The sequence below is a fragment of the Squalius cephalus genome, assembly GCF_949319135.1.
Source record: "Squalius cephalus genome assembly, chromosome: 19".
NCBI lineage: Eukaryota > Metazoa > Chordata > Actinopteri > Cypriniformes > Leuciscidae > Squalius > Squalius cephalus.
This window is the reverse complement of record NC_137140.1, coordinates 2,008,141-2,028,140: the sequence shown is the minus strand read 5'-3', so window position 1 is coordinate 2,028,140 and position 20,000 is coordinate 2,008,141. Positions and strand designations below refer to the sequence as shown.

Sequence of the window (20,000 nt, the reverse complement as noted above, 5' to 3'; positions counted from 1 at the left end):
TGTGAAGCCACAAACAGCCACAACTTGAGGCGGATGGGCTACAACAGCAGAAGACCCCACCGGGTACCACTCATCTCCACTACTAAATAGGAAAAAGAGCTACAATTTGGCACGAGCTCACCAAAATTGGACAGTTGAAGACTGGAAAAATGTTGCCTGGTCTGATGAGTCTCGATTTCTGTTGAGACATTCAGTATGGTAGAGTCAGAATTTGGCGTAAACAGAATGAGAACATGGATCCATCATGCCTTGTTACCACTGTGCAGGCTGGTGGTGGTGGTGTAATGGTGTGGGGGATGTTTTCTTGGCACACTTTAGGCCCCTTAGTGCCAATTGGGCATCGTTTAAATGCCACGGCCTACCTGAGCATTGTTTCTGACCATGTCCCATCCCTTTATGACCACCATGTACCCATCCTCTGATGGCTACTTCCAGCAGGATAATGCACCATGTCACAAAGCTCGAATCATTTCAAATTGGTTTCTTGAACATGACAATGAGTTCACTGTACTAAAATGGCCCCACAGTCACCAGATCTCAACCCAATAGAGCATCTTTGGGATGTGGTGGAACGGGAGCTTCGTGCCCTGGATGTGCATCCCACAAATCTCCATCAACTGCAAGATGCTATCCTATCAATATGGGCCAACATTTCTAAAGAATGCTTTCAGCACCTTGTTGAATCAATGCCACGTAGAATTAAGGCAGTTCTGAAGGCGAAAGGGGGTCAAACACAGTATTAGTATGGTGTTCCTAATAATCCTTTAGGTGAGTGTATGTATATTATATTAATCACGATTAATCAATTTGACAGCACTAATTTACATTTTTTAATCATGTTTTATCAATTTGGTTGTTACTGTCATTTATACATTTTATATTTTATATTTGTAATATGTCTAAATAGTGTTTTATTATTTATTTTATTTAAAATGTTGTTATTTTATTTCAGTTAATTTATTTATTTCAAGTAATGATAAAATGTCTTTTCATGGTTTTAGTTGAGTTAACCATAATAACACTGAACCGTATAGATAAAAAGTATTTGGAAACGTTAAGGTTGTCAAACGTCTGCTTCCGTGAAAGACCTCATTTAAGTGCAAAAGCCACAGAGTTGAATATTTTGTATCTAAGTGCAGTGCCATTCATTCACTTCATTCTTCTGTGTAATGTTGATTCTCAGTGTGTAACGCTGTATGTGTCACTGCACGGTCTTGTGTGTGTGTGTGTGTGTGTGTGTGGTGATCAGAGGAAAGCCCTGACGTGTGTGTAGCGGAGCGGCTCTTCTCCAGCAGTCTGATGGTGATCGTGAGCAGATCTACACCGTTCAGGATGAACATCTACCACTTCAAGAAGGGCACAGAGATCTGCAACTACAGCTACTCCAGCAACATCCTCGCGTCAGACTCAACCGGCAGGTGCAGTCACACACACACACACACACACACACACTCAACACACACACACACACACACACACACACACACACACACACACACACACACACAAACAGCACACCACACACACACACACACACACACACACACACACACACACACACACTCAACACACACACACACACACACACAACACACACACACACACACACACACTCGTCACACTCAACACACACACACACACACACACACACACACACACACACACACACACACACACACACACACACCACACTCAACACACACACACCACTCAACACACACACACACACTCAACACACCACACTCAACACACACCACACTCAACACACAAAACATACACACACCACACTCAACACACACACACACTCACACACACACTCAACACACACACACACACACACACACACACACACACACACACACACACACTCGTCACACTCAACACACACACACACACACACACACACACCACACTCAACACACAAACACCACTCAACACACACACACACCACACTCAACACACACACCACTCACACAACACACAACACCAACACACACACACACACCACACACACACACACACACACACACACACTCAACACACACACAAAACACACACACACACACACACCACTCAACCACACACACACACACGACACACACACACACACACCACCACACAACACACACACACACACACACTACCACACACACACACACACACACACACACACCACACTCACACACACACACTCAACACACACACACTCTCAACACACACACACTCTCAACACACACACACACACACACACACACACCATTCAAAACTCGTTACACTCAACACACACATACACACACACCATTCAAAACTCGTTACACTCAACACACACACAAACACACCATTCAAAACTCGTTACACTCAACACACACATACACACACACCATTCAAAACTCGTTACACTCAACACACACACACACACACACCATTCAAAACTCATTACACTCAACACACACACACACACACACACCATTCAAAACTCGTTACACTCAACACACACACCACACACACACACACACCATTCAAAACTCGTTACACTCAACAGACACACACACACACACACACACACACACACACACACACACACCATTCAAAACTCGTTACACTCAACACACACACACACACACACACACACACACACACACACCATTCAAAACTCGTTACACTCAACACACACACACACACACACACACACACACACACACCATTCAAAACTCATTACACTCAACACACAACACACACACACCATCAAACTCGTTACAACAAACACACACACACACACACCATTCAAAACTCGTTACACTCAACACACACACCATTATCATATGAAGGTAAAAACAGTAGCAAAACTCGAGAGCTTGCTAATTTGAATGTGAGAACTTGTAAAATTAATATTTGTATTTGTAAGTTGAAATTTATACTTGCAGCTCTGATGTGAAAAGCTGCATCTATCGATTTGCACACACAGACAATACTCAGAACACCTGTGTTTTGAATTCGAAGTTGCAGATTAATAGTTACAAATGTGTAAAGTGTCATTTACATAAACAAAATGACAGGCACAATTGTGTACTACACATTTATCTTTGTGCTTTAGTTCAGTTTCGTTGTACAACCACAAGTCGGCACTCACAACCTCATATCTGGCAGTACAACTTCAAATCCTAGCGCTTTGACTTTTGCTACTCTTTTTGCGATATGCCTGTAGCAAAACTCTCTCGTGCACTTGTAAATGCAGACTTGAGAGAGCAGAGTCGGGGGCGGGGCTGGGGTCGGAATGAAGTCATTTTATTGGTCGATGCCTCACCAATGAACACGCCAGCCACAATGCAAACATTTGTATGCATATGTATCAGCTATTTTTTAAAACGCTTGGAAAATATTTTTATGAAATATCATTAGTTTTACTGGAATAGTTTTACAGAATATGAACGCAACGCGTTTAATTGAGACAGTGGTATTAAAAGACCAAACAGGAAACACCATAAAGCATAGCCTATACAGAAAAAAATTGAGCACAGAATATGAACGCAACGCGTTTAATTGTACGTTTTCCTCGAAACCCAAGAAAACGCTTAATGAGGCTTAATGGACCAACAGTTATAAAATAAAAATTAAAAACAATAAAAAAAAAACATAATTTGTTACTTTATTAATAAAACACTAGGCAGCAAGTTTATTTGCACTGAACACACATTTGCTTATATATATATATATATATAGGCTTTTGCATCTGAACTCTTCATATTATATATATATATATATATATATATATATATATATATATATATATATATGTGCCAATTCCATTGCAATATGAAAATGCACCTAAATTATCTGATAAGAATGTAAAATGTATACCTTAATATGCAATGTAAGTCGCTTTGGAAAAATGTAAATGTTTTAAATATTCACCCTAGCCTAACTGTTGGACACACAAAAACAAACAAAACATAAATAAATGATATATATATATACGTACGTGTGTGTGTGTGTGTGTGTGTGTGTCTTTTACAGTCTATGGTATATATACCATATATATATAGGGCATATATATATATGGCATACGTCATATGTTTTACGTCATATTCTGTGCTCATCTGCTTTTCTGTAGTATGCATTAGCATTGTGTCTACTGAGTTTGATAATTTCGTTTATTTATTTTAATATCAGTCTAATGCATTAAGCCATGTTAGTGTTTCAGTGCACGCGGGTTTCGTGACATCATCGAACTCCCATTTCATTGGCTAGGTGCCAACCAATAAAACGGCTCCTTTGACCCCCCTCCTCCCGCCCCCCTTTCCCTCTCACCGCCTCTGAGTTTCAAGTGCACAAGTTAGTTTTGCACCTGATATATCGAGAAAAGAGTAGCAAAAGTCAAGGCGCGAAATTTGAAATTGTAGTGACAGATTTGAGAAGCTGCAAGTGCCTATTTGAGGTAGTACTGCGAATGTGAACGTAAGATTAAACGCAAAATATATATTACAAGTTTGTGTCTGTCGTTGTATTTCTGTGAATGGCATTTTACACATTTTTGTCTACTTGTCTGCAGCTTCAGATTCAGAATACAGGTTTGTGACTATTGTCTGCGAGTGCAAATTTCAACATTCAACTTCAGATTTTTATTTTACAGGTTTTCACATTGGAGCTGTGAGTGTAAATGTTCATGTACAAGTACGAATATTTATTGTACAAGTTCTCAAATTCACATTTACATGCTCTCGAGTTTTGCTACTGTTTTACCTTCATATTATCATACCATATCATTACACTCAAGAAATTAATACTTTTATTCAACAAAGACACATTCAAAGTGAGAGTAAAGACACTTATAATGATTTTTGATGTTTCAAATAAATGCTGTTCTTTTGAGCTTTCTGTTCATCAAAATATCCTGAAAAATAAAATGTATCACGGTTTCATGTTTTCAACATTGATAATCATCATAAATGTTTATTGAGCATCAAATCATCATATTAGAGTGATTTCTGAAGGATCATGTGACACTGAAGATGCTAAAAATTCAGCTTTGATTAAATTACATTTGACTATATATTCACATAGAAACAGCTGTTTTAAATTGTAATAATATATCACAATTTTACTGCATTTTTCATCAGATAAATGCATTTTCTGGAGTATTCCAAACGTTTATATTTCCTTCTTTCAGAGACTCGTGGTTTGTTTGGAGGAGGCTCTGTACATCCATAATATCAAGGACATGAAGCTCCTGAAGTCTGTCCTCAACACGCCGCCGAACCCCAAAGGTGAAGCGTTAAAACTGCACACAGCTCAAGTACACCTCTGAGTTATTACCGTAATCACACCTAAAAACCTGCTTTCTCTAATGCTTTCCATCTGCCAGGTCTCTGCGCTTTATCTGTCAATCATTCCAACTCATACCTGGCCTATCCTGGGAGCTTTACCGCGGGAGAAATCACTCTGTATGATGCTGGGAATCTGGTAAGTATGGAAGCTTGTTTACACCACAGATATATAAAGTCGCAATTGCGAGTTATAAACTCACAATTCTGAGAAAAAAATGTTTCCTTAGAATTGGACTTTATAACTCGCAATTCTGTGAAAAGATGTCAGAATTGCGAGAAAAAACGTCTAAAAATTATTTTTTCGATTATTAAAATCAACTTAATACAATTAACAATTAACAGTCGACACGCAATTGCGACTTTATATCTTGCAATTCTGACTTTATAACACAATTGCAAATTTATATCACACAATTCTGACTTTATAACACAAAATTGCAACTTTATATCTCACAATTCTGACTTTATAACACAAAATTCCAACTTTATATCTCACAATTGTGACTTTATAACACAATTCTGACTTTATAACACAAAATTGCAACTTTATATCTCGCAATTCTGACTTTATAACAATTCTGACTTTATAACACAAAATTGCTACTTTATATCTCGCAATTCTGACTTTATAACACAAAATTGCAACTTTATATCTCACAATTCTGACTTTATAACACAAAATTGCAACTTTATATCTCGCAATTCTGACTTTATAACACAAAATTGCAACTTTATATCTCGCAATTCTGACTTTATAACACAAAATTGCAACTTTATATCTCGCAATTCTGACTTTATAACACAAAATTGCAACTTTATATCTCACAATTCTGACTTTATAACACAATTCTGACTTTATAACACAAAATTGCAACTTTATATCTCGCAATTCTGACTTTATAACACAAAATTGCAACTTTATATCTCACAATTCTGACTTTATAACACAATTCTGACTTTATAACACAAAATTGCAACTTTATATCTCGCAATTCTGACTTTATAACACAATTCTGACTTTATAACACAAAATTGCAACTTTATATCTCGCAATTCTGACTTTATAACACAATTCTGACTTCATAACACAAAATTGCAACTTTATATCTCACAATTCTGACTTTATAACACAATTCTGACTTTATTACACAAAATTGCAACTTTATATCTCGCAATTCTGACTTTATAACACAAAATTGCAACTTTATATCTCACAATTCTGACTTTATAACACAATTCTGACTTTATAACACAAAATTGCTACTTTATATCTCGCAATTCTGAGAAATAAAGTCAGAATTGTGAGATGTAAACTCGCAATTGTGAGATAAAAAGTCGCAATTATCTTTTAAAATGTTTTATTCTGTGGCGGGAACAAGCTTCCATCGGTAAAAGGAAATCCTCTCCTCTTGGGTTATTTCAGAGGCAGGTGACTGTGATCTCGGCTCATGCCAGTCATGTGGCCGCCGTCTCTTTCAGCGCTTCAGGAACCAGTCTGGCCAGTGCTTCTGAAAAAGTGAGTCTGAGAAGGTTGTTTTCTCAAATATTCTCCATCTCATTATTCTCTCCATGTTCTGATTGTGTAATAACCCAGGGCACTGTTATACGAGTCTTCAGCATTCCTGACGGAGACAAACTGTTTGAGTTTCGCAGAGGGTTGAAGAGGTAAGAGATTACTTATATAGTGCTTTTCACAATACATATTGTTTCAAAATGCTATATATAGTCTGACTATGTATAAATATATTCAGATACCTTAACAATTGATGGGTGTTTCTTCAAATACAAGCACTTTAACTGTATATATCAGGGGTTGATTTTTATTTAAAATAACACATGACTTTTTGTTCATATTAAGACTGAAATGTCCTACAATGCCTTCATAATTTAATTTTGCTACTCTCAAAAATTGAGAGAGAAAATTACAAATGTATTTTTTGGGCCGTCAATATGTGTGTGTGTGTGTATATATATATATCACTTTCATATACTGTATATATATATATATTAGGGCTGTCAAACGATTAATCGCGATTATTCGCATCCAAAATAAAAGTTTGTTTTTACATAATATATGTGTGTGTACGGTGTATAATTATTTTCTATATATAAATACACACACATGCATATATATTTAAGAAAAATGTGTTATTTATATATAAAATATTTATATATAATATAAATTATATATAATATAAATGTATATACACAGTATATACATGCAAATATTTCTTAAATATATACATGCATGTGTGTGTATTTATATATAGAAAATAATTATACACCGTACACACACATATATTATGTAAAAACAAACTTTTATTTTGGATGCGATTAATCATGATTAATCATTTGACAGCCCTAATATATATATATATATATATATATATATATATATATATATATATATATATATATATATTTAATTATTTAAATATATAGCAATGAAAAAACGTTAATGAATCATTTTTGAAAAAATACTTTTTGTTTATTTTATTTTAATTTAATTGGCATTTTTTAAATAACAATACAAAAGTTATCAGAATTTGAAAGCAGTGTTAAATTTTGCTGTCTTAAAAATGTCAAATTTTATATTTTTCCTCAAACTGGATAAATATTAGCCTGGTAATACCAGACTCTGCTACTTCACTTTGGTTCGTAGACAGAGTCTGGAATGGCATAACAGAGAAGTGTTTTCTCTCTTGCTAGGGGGCGCTTGTCTGAAGTTTAAAATCATTGGTTACCCGTAAGCCAATCACATAACGTTTGGTTATGGCGTGTGTTATGCGCATGCTCAGCCGCATTTAACTTTCACTGTAAACACATGTATGATGCGAAAACAAAACCATCGAGCGAAATACCGGAGTGAACATGGCTGTGAACGACTTTTGCAGGTTAAGTAAATCTACGCATCCACGGTACAATCAGCGTGTACGTCACGGCTCTCAGCCCGCCCTCTGTTCGTTGATTGGCCCGGCTGTTTCCAGACCGGTGGCAAACAGAAAGCTCTGAAGCTGTCTCAGACTGAGTACAGAAGCGAAATGAAATTGAGCGGAAGTACGAAGTCTGACGTAGTCAGGCTAGATAAATATAGCTTCCATAAAGTTTTTGGAAGGATCACTAAATTTGGGGGTCCAATAAAATAAAAAAAAACTCTGGTATAGATATTAATGTTTTACACTTTAGATCTTAACATTTAAAATGGCATTTCCAATCAAGCTGTAATTTTGACAAATTAAGCAATGTGTGAAAATATGTCATTGTGCTTGTGCATAAACTGTAATACAAATGAGTTGGCTATTTAATTGCAAAAGTGTTCGAATGCTACACTACATTGAAACATTTTAAATGGAAAAATCACTGCGAGTGTGAAAAGACTGTGTTTTATGATGTGTTCAGGTACGTCAGCATCAGTTCCCTGTCGTTCAGTGCCGATGCACAGTTCCTATGTGCCTCCAGTAACACAGAGACTGTTCATATCTTCAAACTGGAGCATCATAGTCCCAGGTACATTCAGCATCCAATCACAAAACATGTATACTGCATCACAGATGATGTGCATTAATACAGTAGAGCTTCACGATTAATCACTAAAAGATCGTGAGCTCGATTCAAACACCCACGCGAACTTATTCCTGTATGACAGAGATTCGGCTCTGTCTATTAAAGCTTTGACAAGTTCCCGATCACAGCGAACATTCAGATCTGTGTTCTGAGCCAGAGAGAGCCGTTGTCATGTATCGATACAGTCTTTTAAACCACACAGTATCATTATTTCTGTGTTACAATCACTCAAATTATCACGGAAGTACTGGAACAAAAGTTTATACTTAAGATATAAACACTGACTGATGTCTACCATGTGATCAGAATTAGGGCAAATCACCTTTTGAAAGTAACTTGATGCTTAAAATAACAATAGTATCAGTTACATCGTTACACCAGTAGGTGGCGACAAGTGACTGTTAAAAATCTGTCATTGAATCATTCATTCAAGAGATTCGTTCAAAAACGCTGATTTATCCAGTAATGAAACAAGTGAAGTATTTATGAGCGAGTCATTGAATCATTCATTCAAGAGATTTGTTCAAAACCGCTGATTCATCCAGTAATGAAACAAGTGAAGTATTTATGAGCGAGTCATTGAATCATTCATTCAAGAGATTTGTTCAAAACCGCTGATTCATCCAGTAATGAAACAAGTGAAGTATTTATGAGCGAGTCATTGAATCATTCATTTAAGAGATTCGTTCAAAAACGCTGATTCATCCAGTAATGAAACAAGTGGAGTATTTATGAGTGAGTCATTGAATCATTCTTTCAAGAGATTCTTTCGAAAACGCTGATTCGTCTAATAATGAAAGAAGTGGAGTATTTATGAGTGAGTCATTGAATCATTCATTCAAGAGATTCGTTCAAAAACGCTGATTCGTCCAGTAATGAAACAAGTGAAGTCTTTATGAGTGAGTCATTGAATCATTCATTCAAGAGATTCGTTCAAAAACGCTGATTCATCCAGTAATGAAACAAGTGGATTATTTATGAGGGAGTCATTGAATCATTCATTCAAGAGATTCGTTCAAAAACACTGATTCATCCAGTAATGAAACAAGTGAAGTCTTTATGAGGGAGTCATTGAATCATTCATTCAAGAGATTCGTTCAAAAACACTGATTCATCCAGTAATGAAACAAGTGAAGTATTTATGAGTGAGTTATCGAATCATTCATTCAAGAGATTTGTTCAAAAACACTGATTCATCCAGTAATGAAACAAGTGGAGTATTTATGAGGGAGTCATTGAATCATTCATTCAAGAGATTCGTTCAAAAACGCTGATTCATCCAGTAATGAAACAAGTGGAGTATTTATGAGTGAGTCATTGAATCATTCATTCAAGAGATTCGTTCAGAAATGCTGATTCATCCAGTAATGAAACAAGTGAAATAATTCAAATTAATTACATCTTTACATTATATATTTAATATTAACATTTTGTCTAGTAAGTTTTTTTGTTTAGTTGTACTCAGAATCGCGGGAGAATTGTGCTCTCTATATTAAACGAAAAAAATCATGATTCTCAAAAGTTAAAAGAGCAGCTTAATGGATTTCCACGCTGGTTATTGTCATGTGTGTTCAGCACGGATTCTCCCTCCTGGTCTGGATATATGGGGAAGATGTTGTCTGCCGCCAGCTCTCTCCTTCCCTCTCAGGTGTCGGACATGATGCATCAGGACAGAGCGTTTGCTAGCGTCCACCTGAGCGCGGCGGGCATGAGGAACATATCCGCTCTCTCCACGTGAGTCCCAAACACGTCCCGTATGAGATATGGAGATGTGGAAGCTCCTGAATGTTGTTGTCTGTGCTGATAGGATCCAGAAGGTTCCTCGTCTTCTGGTGGCTTCATTAGATGGTCATCTCTACATCTACAACCTCGATCTGCAGGAAGGAGGAGACTGTCGTTTAGTCAAGAAGCTCCGGTGAGCCAGAGGAGCACACATCAGTCACTGGGTTCAAAAATCACGAATGTGTATTATTTACACAATAAATCATAAAATATAACATTGATTTAGTTTTTGGTCCAGTTTGATTTATTATAAGCCATAACATAACTGATTCAATTTGATTCAAAATAAACCATAAAATATAGAATTGATTTACAGTTTTTGCCCAATTTGATTCACACTATATCATAAATTATATAATTGATTTGGTTTTTTGTCAAATTATATTCACAATAAACCACAAAATATATCATTTATTTAAATTATTTGTTAAATTTGATACACAATAAGCCATAGAATATATAATTTATTTACATTTTCTGTCCAATTTTATTCACAATAAACCATAAAATATATAATTGATTTACAGTTTTTCGTCCAGTTTGATTTCTGATAAGCCATAACAGATTTAATTTTTTTGTTCAATTTGATATACAATAAACCATAAAATATAAAATGTATTTACATTTTTTGTCCAATTTTTATTTACAATAAACCATAAAATATAGAATTGATTTATAGTTTTTGTCCAATTTGATTCACACTATACCAAAAATGATATAATTGATTTGTTTTTTGTCAAATTTTATTCACAATAAACCACAAAATATATAATTTATTTAAATTATTTGTTAAATTTGATACACAATAAGCCATAAAATATATCATTTATTTACAATTTTTGTTAAATTTGATACACAATAAGCCATAAAATATATCATTTATTTAATTTTTTTGTTAAATTTGATACACACTAAGCCATAAAATATATCATTTATTTAAATTTTTTGTTAAATTTGATACACAATAAGCCATAAAATATATATTTTTTTACATTTTTTGTCCAATTTTATTCACAATAAACCATAAATTATTTTTTATTTCTTTTTTTGTCCAATTTGATACACAATGAATAAACCATAAAATATATCATTGATTTACAGTTTTTGTTAAATTTGATTAACAATAAATCATGAAATATAAAATATATTAACATTTTTTGTCCAATTTTATTCACAATAAACCATAAAATATATAATTGAATTAGTTTTGTGTCAAATTCATATACAAATAAAGCATAAAAAATATATAATTTCTTCAAAACTGTTAAAATATCATTGTTGCCACCACACAAAATGCTGTTCTTGTGCTTGTTGTTTTTATCTAAAACCATAAAATATATAATTGATTTAGTTTTTTGTCTAATTTTATCCACAATAAACCATAAAATATGTAATTTATTTAGTTTTTTGTCTAATTTTATTCACAATAAATCATGAAATATAACATTTATTTACATTTTTTTGTCCAATTTGACACAAATTGCTGTTCTTGTCCATGTTTTTAATAAAACTCTGTATGTATTAGTAATTTAAGCAAAGGTGTGTGATTCAGTGAAACATATTCAACTGTAAATAAAACCTCTTGACTCACTCAACATCAAATGGTCAGATCTCAAGCTGATTCTGCATGTCATTGTTCCCACAGACTGTATGAAAGTGCGGATGAAAGCCCAGCGGCGTCGGAGCCGGAGGCCGGAAGTTTATCCTACGCAGAAACTGTTTCTACGAACACCAATCAGGACTCTAGTTCCCTCACGGGTTCGTCCAATAGGAATATGTGACCCTGGATCACAGAACCAGTCTCGAGTCGCACGGGTATATCTGTGGCAATAGCCAACAATACACTCACCTAAAGGATTATTAGGAACAGCATACTAATACTGTGTTTGACCCCCTTTCGCCTTCAGAACTGCCTTAATTCTACGTGGCATTGATTCAACAAGGTGCTGAAAGCATTCTTTAGAAATGTTGGCCCATATTGATAGGATAGCATCTTGCAGTTGATGGAGATTTGTGGGATGCACATCCAGGGCACGAAGCTCCCGTTCCACCACATCCCAAAGATGCTCTATTGGGTTGAGATCTGGTGACTGTGGGGGCCATTTTAGTACAGTGAACTCATTGTCATGTTCAAGAAACCAATTTGAAATGATTCGAGCTTTGTGACATGGTGCATTATCCTGCTGGAAGTAGCCATCAGAGGATGGGCACATGGTGGTCATAAAGGGATGGACATGGTCAGAAACAATGCTCAGGTAGGCCGTGGCATTTAAACGATGCCCAATTGGCACTAAGGGGCCTAAAGTGTGCCAAGAAAACATCCCCCACACCATTACACCACCACCACCAGCCTGCACAGTGGTAACAAGGCATGATGGATCCATGTTCTCATTCTGTTTACGCCAAATTCTGACTCTACCATCTGAATGTCTCAACAGAAATCGAGACTCATCAGACCAGGCAACATTTTTCCAGTCTTCAACTGTCCAATTTTGGTGAGCTCGTGCAAATTGTAGCCTCTTTTTCCTATTTGTAGTGGAGATGAGTGGTACCCGGTGGGGTCTTCTGCTGTTGTAGCCCATCCGCCTCAAGGTTGTGCGTGTTGTGGCTTCACAAATGCTTTGCTGTTGTAACGAGTGGTTATTTCAGTCAAAGTTGCTCTTCTATCAGCTTGAATCAGTCGGCCCATTCTCCTCTGACCTCTAGCATCAACAAGGCATTTTCGCCCACAGGACTGCCGCATACTGGATGTTTTTCCCTTTTCACACCATTCTTTGTAAACCCTAGAAATGGTTGTGCGTGAAAATCCCAGTAACTGAGCAGATTGTGAAATACTCAGACCGGCCCGTCTGGCACCAACAACCATGCCACGCTCAAAATTGCTTAAATCTCCTTTCTTTCCCATTCTGACATTCAGTTTGGAGTTCAGGAGATTGTCTTGACCAGGACCACACCCCTAAATGCATTGAAGCAACTGCCATGTGATTGGTTGATTAGATAATTGCATTAATGAGGAATTGAACAGGTGTATCTAATAATCCTTTAGGTGAGTGTACATTGTATGGGTCAAAATTATCGATTTCTATTTTATGCCAAAAATCATTAGGATATTAAGTAAAGATCATGTTCCATGAAGATATTTTGTACATTTATTTTTGTACATTTTTAAATATATAAAAAAATATATTTTTGTGAGTGAATGCAGCAAAAAAAAAAAAAAATGTATTTAAAATATTTTAAATAGATAAAAATTTAAATAAATGAACAACTTTAAAGGAGATTTTCTCAATGTTTCGATTTTTTTGCATCCTCAGATTCCAGATTTTCATAGTTGTATCTCAACCAAATATTGTCCTATCCTAAAAAACCAAACATCAATGGAAAGATTATTTATTCAGCTTTCATATGATGTATAAACCTCAATGACTGGTTTTGTGGTCACATGTATCAAATGTCTGGTTCTCACAGCACTTCCTGAAGACGGAAAGATAAATGATGATCCACTTTTCTTCCAGGCTACTCTGAGGATGGAGGAGTGAAGAGAGGAGAACTGATCCCAGATCACGAGTTTGCGGATGAATCGCTCCGTCTGGATGATGAACAGGAGTTTCCTCCGGTTAGCTTTCAGGACACCTGAAGGATGCAGATCACTCAGACACATCATAAGACATGTTTATGGTTGAAATAAATAAGAGACATGAGTAATAAACACCATCAGATTCAGTGTTACCAGATCAGGCTAACCTTAAACAAGTACAATCACACTTTAACTAGAGCAAATGTGTGTGTGTGCATTTGCTGATTCTAACTACTGTGAAATCATATTTTGCCACAGATACATGCATATATATATATACATGCGTAATATATTATGATGAAGAACAATCCTTTTCACCTCGTCAGTGGACGCAGAACTGATATGCTTTCACTCGAAAGTCAGATTTTGAAATTCATTGTTTGAAATTTGTGTATTAAAGCAATTTACCTACAGTATTAGTAAGAGTAGCAGACCTCTAACGAAAGATGTATTAAATACAGCTTGTTGATGCATTGAGTTGACAGATTATAGTTTCAAATTCCATAATGATTTCACTAGATACACAACAAATCATATCCTTTAATGTTCCTCTTTCTCACTCTCAGGTATTTTTAGTCAGTTTCACAGTAATAAAATAAAGCTGCCGAAATGAAAGTAACTGTGTGTGTGTTTGTGTTGAGGAGGATGTGCTGCTGGACATATAGAAATTAAACACAAGGGTTGCAGAAGTTATGTAATATTGCCATCTGAATTATTTATTATAAAGATATTATAGTTTTATAACAGATAACAGTAGTTTAGATCAATGCAACTATAAAACAAGTGATGAAACGATAGTGTTTGTTGTGACAAAAATGTAATTTAGACACTATACAGCGATGTTTATATATAGTTATAATAGAACAAACTCCCATAATAGATCTATAGGCTAGAACCAGAATGGCATAATTGGATGTATTTTCAGCTAGAGGCACTTTTTATACAACTTTTCACACTCTCAGTAGTTTATTCAGATTGTCTTCAGATTATGGACGCCCATTTCTGCCACATGTTTGGGTAAATCATAACTATAACATCAAAATTCATAATTATGACATGCAAAGTAGTTCAGTAATATAATATAATAAATAAATATATTAAATAAAAGTAGGGCTGTCAAACGATTAATCGCGATTAATCGCATCCAAAATAAAAGTTTGTGTTTACATAATATATGTGTGTGTATGGTGTATAATTATTTTCTATATATAAATACACACACATGCATATATATTTAAAAAAAAATTGTTATTTATATATAAAATATTTATATATAATATAAATTATATATAATATAAATATATATACACAGTATATACATGCAAATATTTCTTAAATATATACATGCATGTGTGTGTATTTATATATAGAAAATAATTATACTCCATACACACACATATATTATGTAAAAACAAACTTTTATTTTGGATGCGATTAATCGCGATTAATCATTTGACAGCCCTAAATAAAAGGCAAAAATGTACTCATAATTTTGACTTTGTCGTGATTTTGACTTGAAATTGTGACAAAAAGTCATAATCACTGTCATAATAATGAGAAAAGTCAAAATGATGAGATAAAAAGTTAAAATTGAGTATCTCTGTCATAATAATTATAATAAAAATTCATAATTGTCACACTAGGCTACGTTCACACTGCAGGCTGAAACGACCCAATTCCGATTTTTTTGCCCCTATGCGACCTGTATCTGATCTTTTCATGACAGTCTGAACGACACAGATCCGATCTTTTCAAATGCGACCCAGGCCACTTTTGGGTATGTGGTCCCAAATCCGATAACGTACATATCCGATCTTTTGAAATGCGACTTCAGTCTGAACGGCCAGGTCGCATGTATCCGACCCGCACGTCATTGATACGCGAGAAATGTCATAATTCTGCATTGAAGTAGTCGTCGGTTTGAAAACGGACTGCATATTCGTCGAGCTGAGGTAAATCTGCCGAACGGGTCGACCTCGACGAGCCCGTTAATTAAAAAAAAAAAAAAAAAAAGCCCACGGCCATTATATATACGTTATGTTAACTTATTTGTGCTGAATCTGATATTAGATAGGTCAGCGGCTGCTGTCTGGCTCTTGTGTAACGGTCGCTGCGTGCGCTCGTGTGTGTGTGAGTGAGAGAATCACAGTTAGTTAAAGCAGAGACGGGCTCTGGTTAAAGTTTAGCTACTTCCGCAAACAACAAGTGACGTCGTTGACCGTTGAGTACTCTTCTGCGCATGCGGGTCACTTCTGGGTCATTTCACGTTCACACAGGAGATCACAAAAAGGTCGCATTTAAAGGAGAACTCCGGTCAATTTTAACATTGAGCTCACTTTTTTGTACATTTGGAGTGCTGTCAATACAGAGAACAACGACAAAAATCGGTGTTGCCTACACCGAGTTATTCTATTTTTAAAATTTGCACCCTGTTGACTTCAATGGGGCAAGTACTAAACCTGCTTTTAGCCTCTTAACATCCTTGATGTGTCATTACAAGTGCACAGAAAATGTGAGTGATTCCTTCTGAGTGAACACGAGTGACTCTGACTGCAGTAGATGTGAAAGAAATGTATAAAAATGATGTTATTTAAGCCAGCGCAAATATCTTTGTTTACATCCTGTTTTTCGGTTGAAGTCCAAAGTAGTCGATTGCCGAGTTCACGCGCGTGATCATAGGTATTAAACCTATGCGTGTGAACTCTGCAATCGACTACTTTGGACTTCAACCGAAAAACAGGATGTAAACAAAGATATTTGCGCTGGCTTAAATAACATCATTTTTATACATTTCTTTCACATCTACTGCAGTCAGAGTCACTCGTGTTCACTCAGAAGGAATCACTCACATTTTCTGTGCACTTGTAATGACACATCAAGGATGTTAAGAGGCTAAAAGCAGGTTTAGTACTTGCCCCATTGAAGTCAACAGGGTGCAAATTTTAAAAATAGAATAACTCGGTGTAGGCAACACCGATTTTTGTCGTTGTTCTCTGTATTGACAGCACTCCAAATGTACAAAAAAATGAGCTCAATGTTAAAATTGACCGGAGTTCTCCTTTAATTGGAAATGTGAACGGCCTTGCAAAAAAATCGAATTTTTTCAAAAAATCGGAATTGAGCATTAAGCCCTGCAGTGTGAACGTAGCCTAAGTCATTCAGTGATTGTGACAAAAAGTTAAATATATTAAATAAAAAGTAAAACTTTTTATGTCATAATTGAATTGAAAATAAATTCAAAATTATGAGATTAAAAAGTACAAAGTCTGACTATCTCTGTCATATTTTATGACACTAAGTCATTCAGTAATAATGACAAAAATGTATTATTATGACATGACACTAAGTCATTCAGTGATTGTGACAAAAAGTTAAATATATGAAATAAACATTTAAACTTGACTCATAATTTTGACAAGTCATAATGATGAGAATAAAAATTACGAAATTATGATTATGACTGTCATAATTGTGACTTTTTGTCATAATTTCGATTTATGTTACAAGTATTACTTTATAGACATAATTTTGACTTCATGTCATAATTATGATTTTTTAATATCAGAATTGTGGCAATTTAAATACTAATTTTGACTTATTATGTCATAATTTAGACTTTTAATGTCTCAATTATGACTTATATGTCATAAATATGATTAGTATTTAATTCTTTCGACTTTTCTGTCATAATATGATGTCCAAAAACATGATATTGTTCTGATTTGTGGCAGAAATGGACTTCCATACATCCGTGTATGTACATGCATCACGTTTGATTTTTGTATTTAATAAGTTTATGTGAAAGTGGAGTGGTGAAAATGACATATTAAACCGTTTTGAATAAAATGGTAGACTCTTTAAATGGTAGACTCTTTTGTCTTGACTAAGACTAATATCAGAGAATGTCTAATATGGCGAGAAGTTTCACTCTCAGTAAACTTCCGGCTTCTGAACTAGTTGCAGTTCCTCTCTGATTCCAAATGAGGGCGCTCACAGGACGAGTGCAGAATGAATGGAGGTCTATGGAGCTATACCAATAAAAATCCACTTTTCTCAGGATATAATTTTTTGTCTAGTAATTTGAATGTTGTATTCGAAAGGAGATGCAAATAAATTACAAATTGCTGGGTGTTAGATTTTTTTGAGTCACTTATTTGCTTTAAAAAGTCTTTTAAAGTGTCAATGACGCCATACACATGTACGACCAGAGATACTGCTTCACGGCAATCCTTCACTCACTCTGGTGCGTTCGCGCTCTGCACTTTCTTTTCTCTCGAGGCATCGACAACACAGCTGACACAGGTAAATACACGTGCTAGAAGAGTTTTTGTTTTGTTTGTTTCTGGTCCCGCTGCGGATGACACGATGCCATCAAGCGGTATCTCTGGTCGTAATCAGTCCTTCACTGACCAATCAGCGTTCATTAGCAGAATGCTAGCGTGTTATGGGCAACAACAACTCAACCTGTAAGAAATCAAAAGGACATAAGTACTCGTTCATTCAACTTTCGACCTAAAACCCATGTTGAACTTGCAAAATCTACAATCAGATCTGAGATTTCTCAACGGCAATCGGGTGAAAGAGACAAATTTAGCCGTCTAGCCCCATTGACTCCCATTCATTTTGCACTCATGGCGATCGCCCCCAGTGGAACTCTGGTGGTACTACAACCAAAATTCGGTACAATAGAGCTTAATAGGGAGTGGGCAGGCTCTCCGTAGACGGGCTCTGCTAATATCATAGGTGATGTTAGAGTATGCTAATAAAACAGGGCTAATATTTTCACACATGACGTGCGTATATTATGTTTGTAATTGTAATAACTGTGGCAAATGATGTCTTTCAGCACATGTACAACTAGATGACTGCATAGTAAGTTCCCTAAGTAGCACTAGCACACTCTGTAGGGCGGGATTTGTGACGCGGCCAGTGAGTCGCGGCCGCAGTGCATGCTGGGATAGTGGAGTGCGCACACGGCTCCTCCCCACGTGTTTGACTGACTGAGTGACTGCAGTGATCAGAAACATGGCAGCCGAGATAGCGACTCTCATCCACACACACTCACACACACAGCTGAAGGAGCTTTGAGTTCACAGCACGAGCACGAGCGGCCAGTGAATCACAGGTCAGATCTCAACTTTACCGTCAGTGTTTTGTTGGTTTAGTGGATCAGCCGAGGCCTCGGTGTGTGTGTGTGTTCACAGCATGTTGGCAGTGATAATGTTGTATCAAAAGTTTCATACGCACAAACAGCATGTATCTAAACACACACACACTGCAGATGTTGTGATGTTCTCCGGGATCTGCGCGGCGCGAGTCTGATGTTAGTCTGAAGAGCTAACGCATGTTAGCATGTTGTTTCGTTTGCTGACTCTGGCAGATTCCTTTAACGTGGATTATTATGTAACATTTTACTTTTAATTTAATGTACCTTTCGTGTATGCTTTAAAGTTGTCGGCCGTCATTATCGCGTTGCTCGCCCTTGCATCATTCACTAAACAGTTGCCAGCTAATTATCATGACAATGTGATTGATTGACAGTTACAAATGAGTAACGTTAGATTACGTAAACCTGGCTATATATATATATATATTATAGGGATGCACGATATATCAGCCACCATATCAGTGTCGACCGATATGTGGGATTTTTATAATGTTGTTGCCTAGTTATCGGCCGATAATTTTATCTGATATATTAAAGCTGATAAATAATGTATTGTCTCCTTCAGCTGAGACTCTTCAGATAGAAG

General features: G+C 35.9%; 2 protein-coding genes across 2 annotated transcripts in view; both read left to right on the top strand.

Annotated features, from left to right (window-relative positions):
* LOC307147322 (WD repeat domain phosphoinositide-interacting protein 1) overlaps nt 1-14,939 on the top strand; it is a 17,563-nt gene extending 2,624 nt beyond the window's left edge. Inside the window, 11 exon segments of the mRNA XM_079852007.1 lie at nt 1,250-1,396; nt 1,399-1,418; nt 5,168-5,264; nt 5,363-5,460; nt 6,748-6,840; nt 6,919-6,989; nt 8,724-8,831; nt 10,464-10,622; nt 10,696-10,803; nt 12,316-12,428; nt 14,186-14,939. Coding sequence (XP_079708133.1) covers nt 1,250-1,396; nt 1,399-1,418; nt 5,168-5,264; nt 5,363-5,460; nt 6,748-6,840; nt 6,919-6,989; nt 8,724-8,831; nt 10,464-10,622; nt 10,696-10,803; nt 12,316-12,428; nt 14,186-14,307 — 1,136 coding nt within the window. The 3' untranslated portion in view covers nt 14,308-14,939.
* A 4,263-nt stretch (nt 14,940-19,202) lies between these two features.
* The window catches only part of polr3e (polymerase (RNA) III (DNA directed) polypeptide E), a 28,452-nt gene continuing 27,654 nt past the window's right edge, over nt 19,203-20,000 (top strand). The window contains exon 1 of the mRNA XM_079851991.1: nt 19,203-19,372. The gene's annotated coding sequence lies outside the window, so the exon portion shown is untranslated. The remainder of the gene's footprint in view (nt 19,373-20,000) is intronic.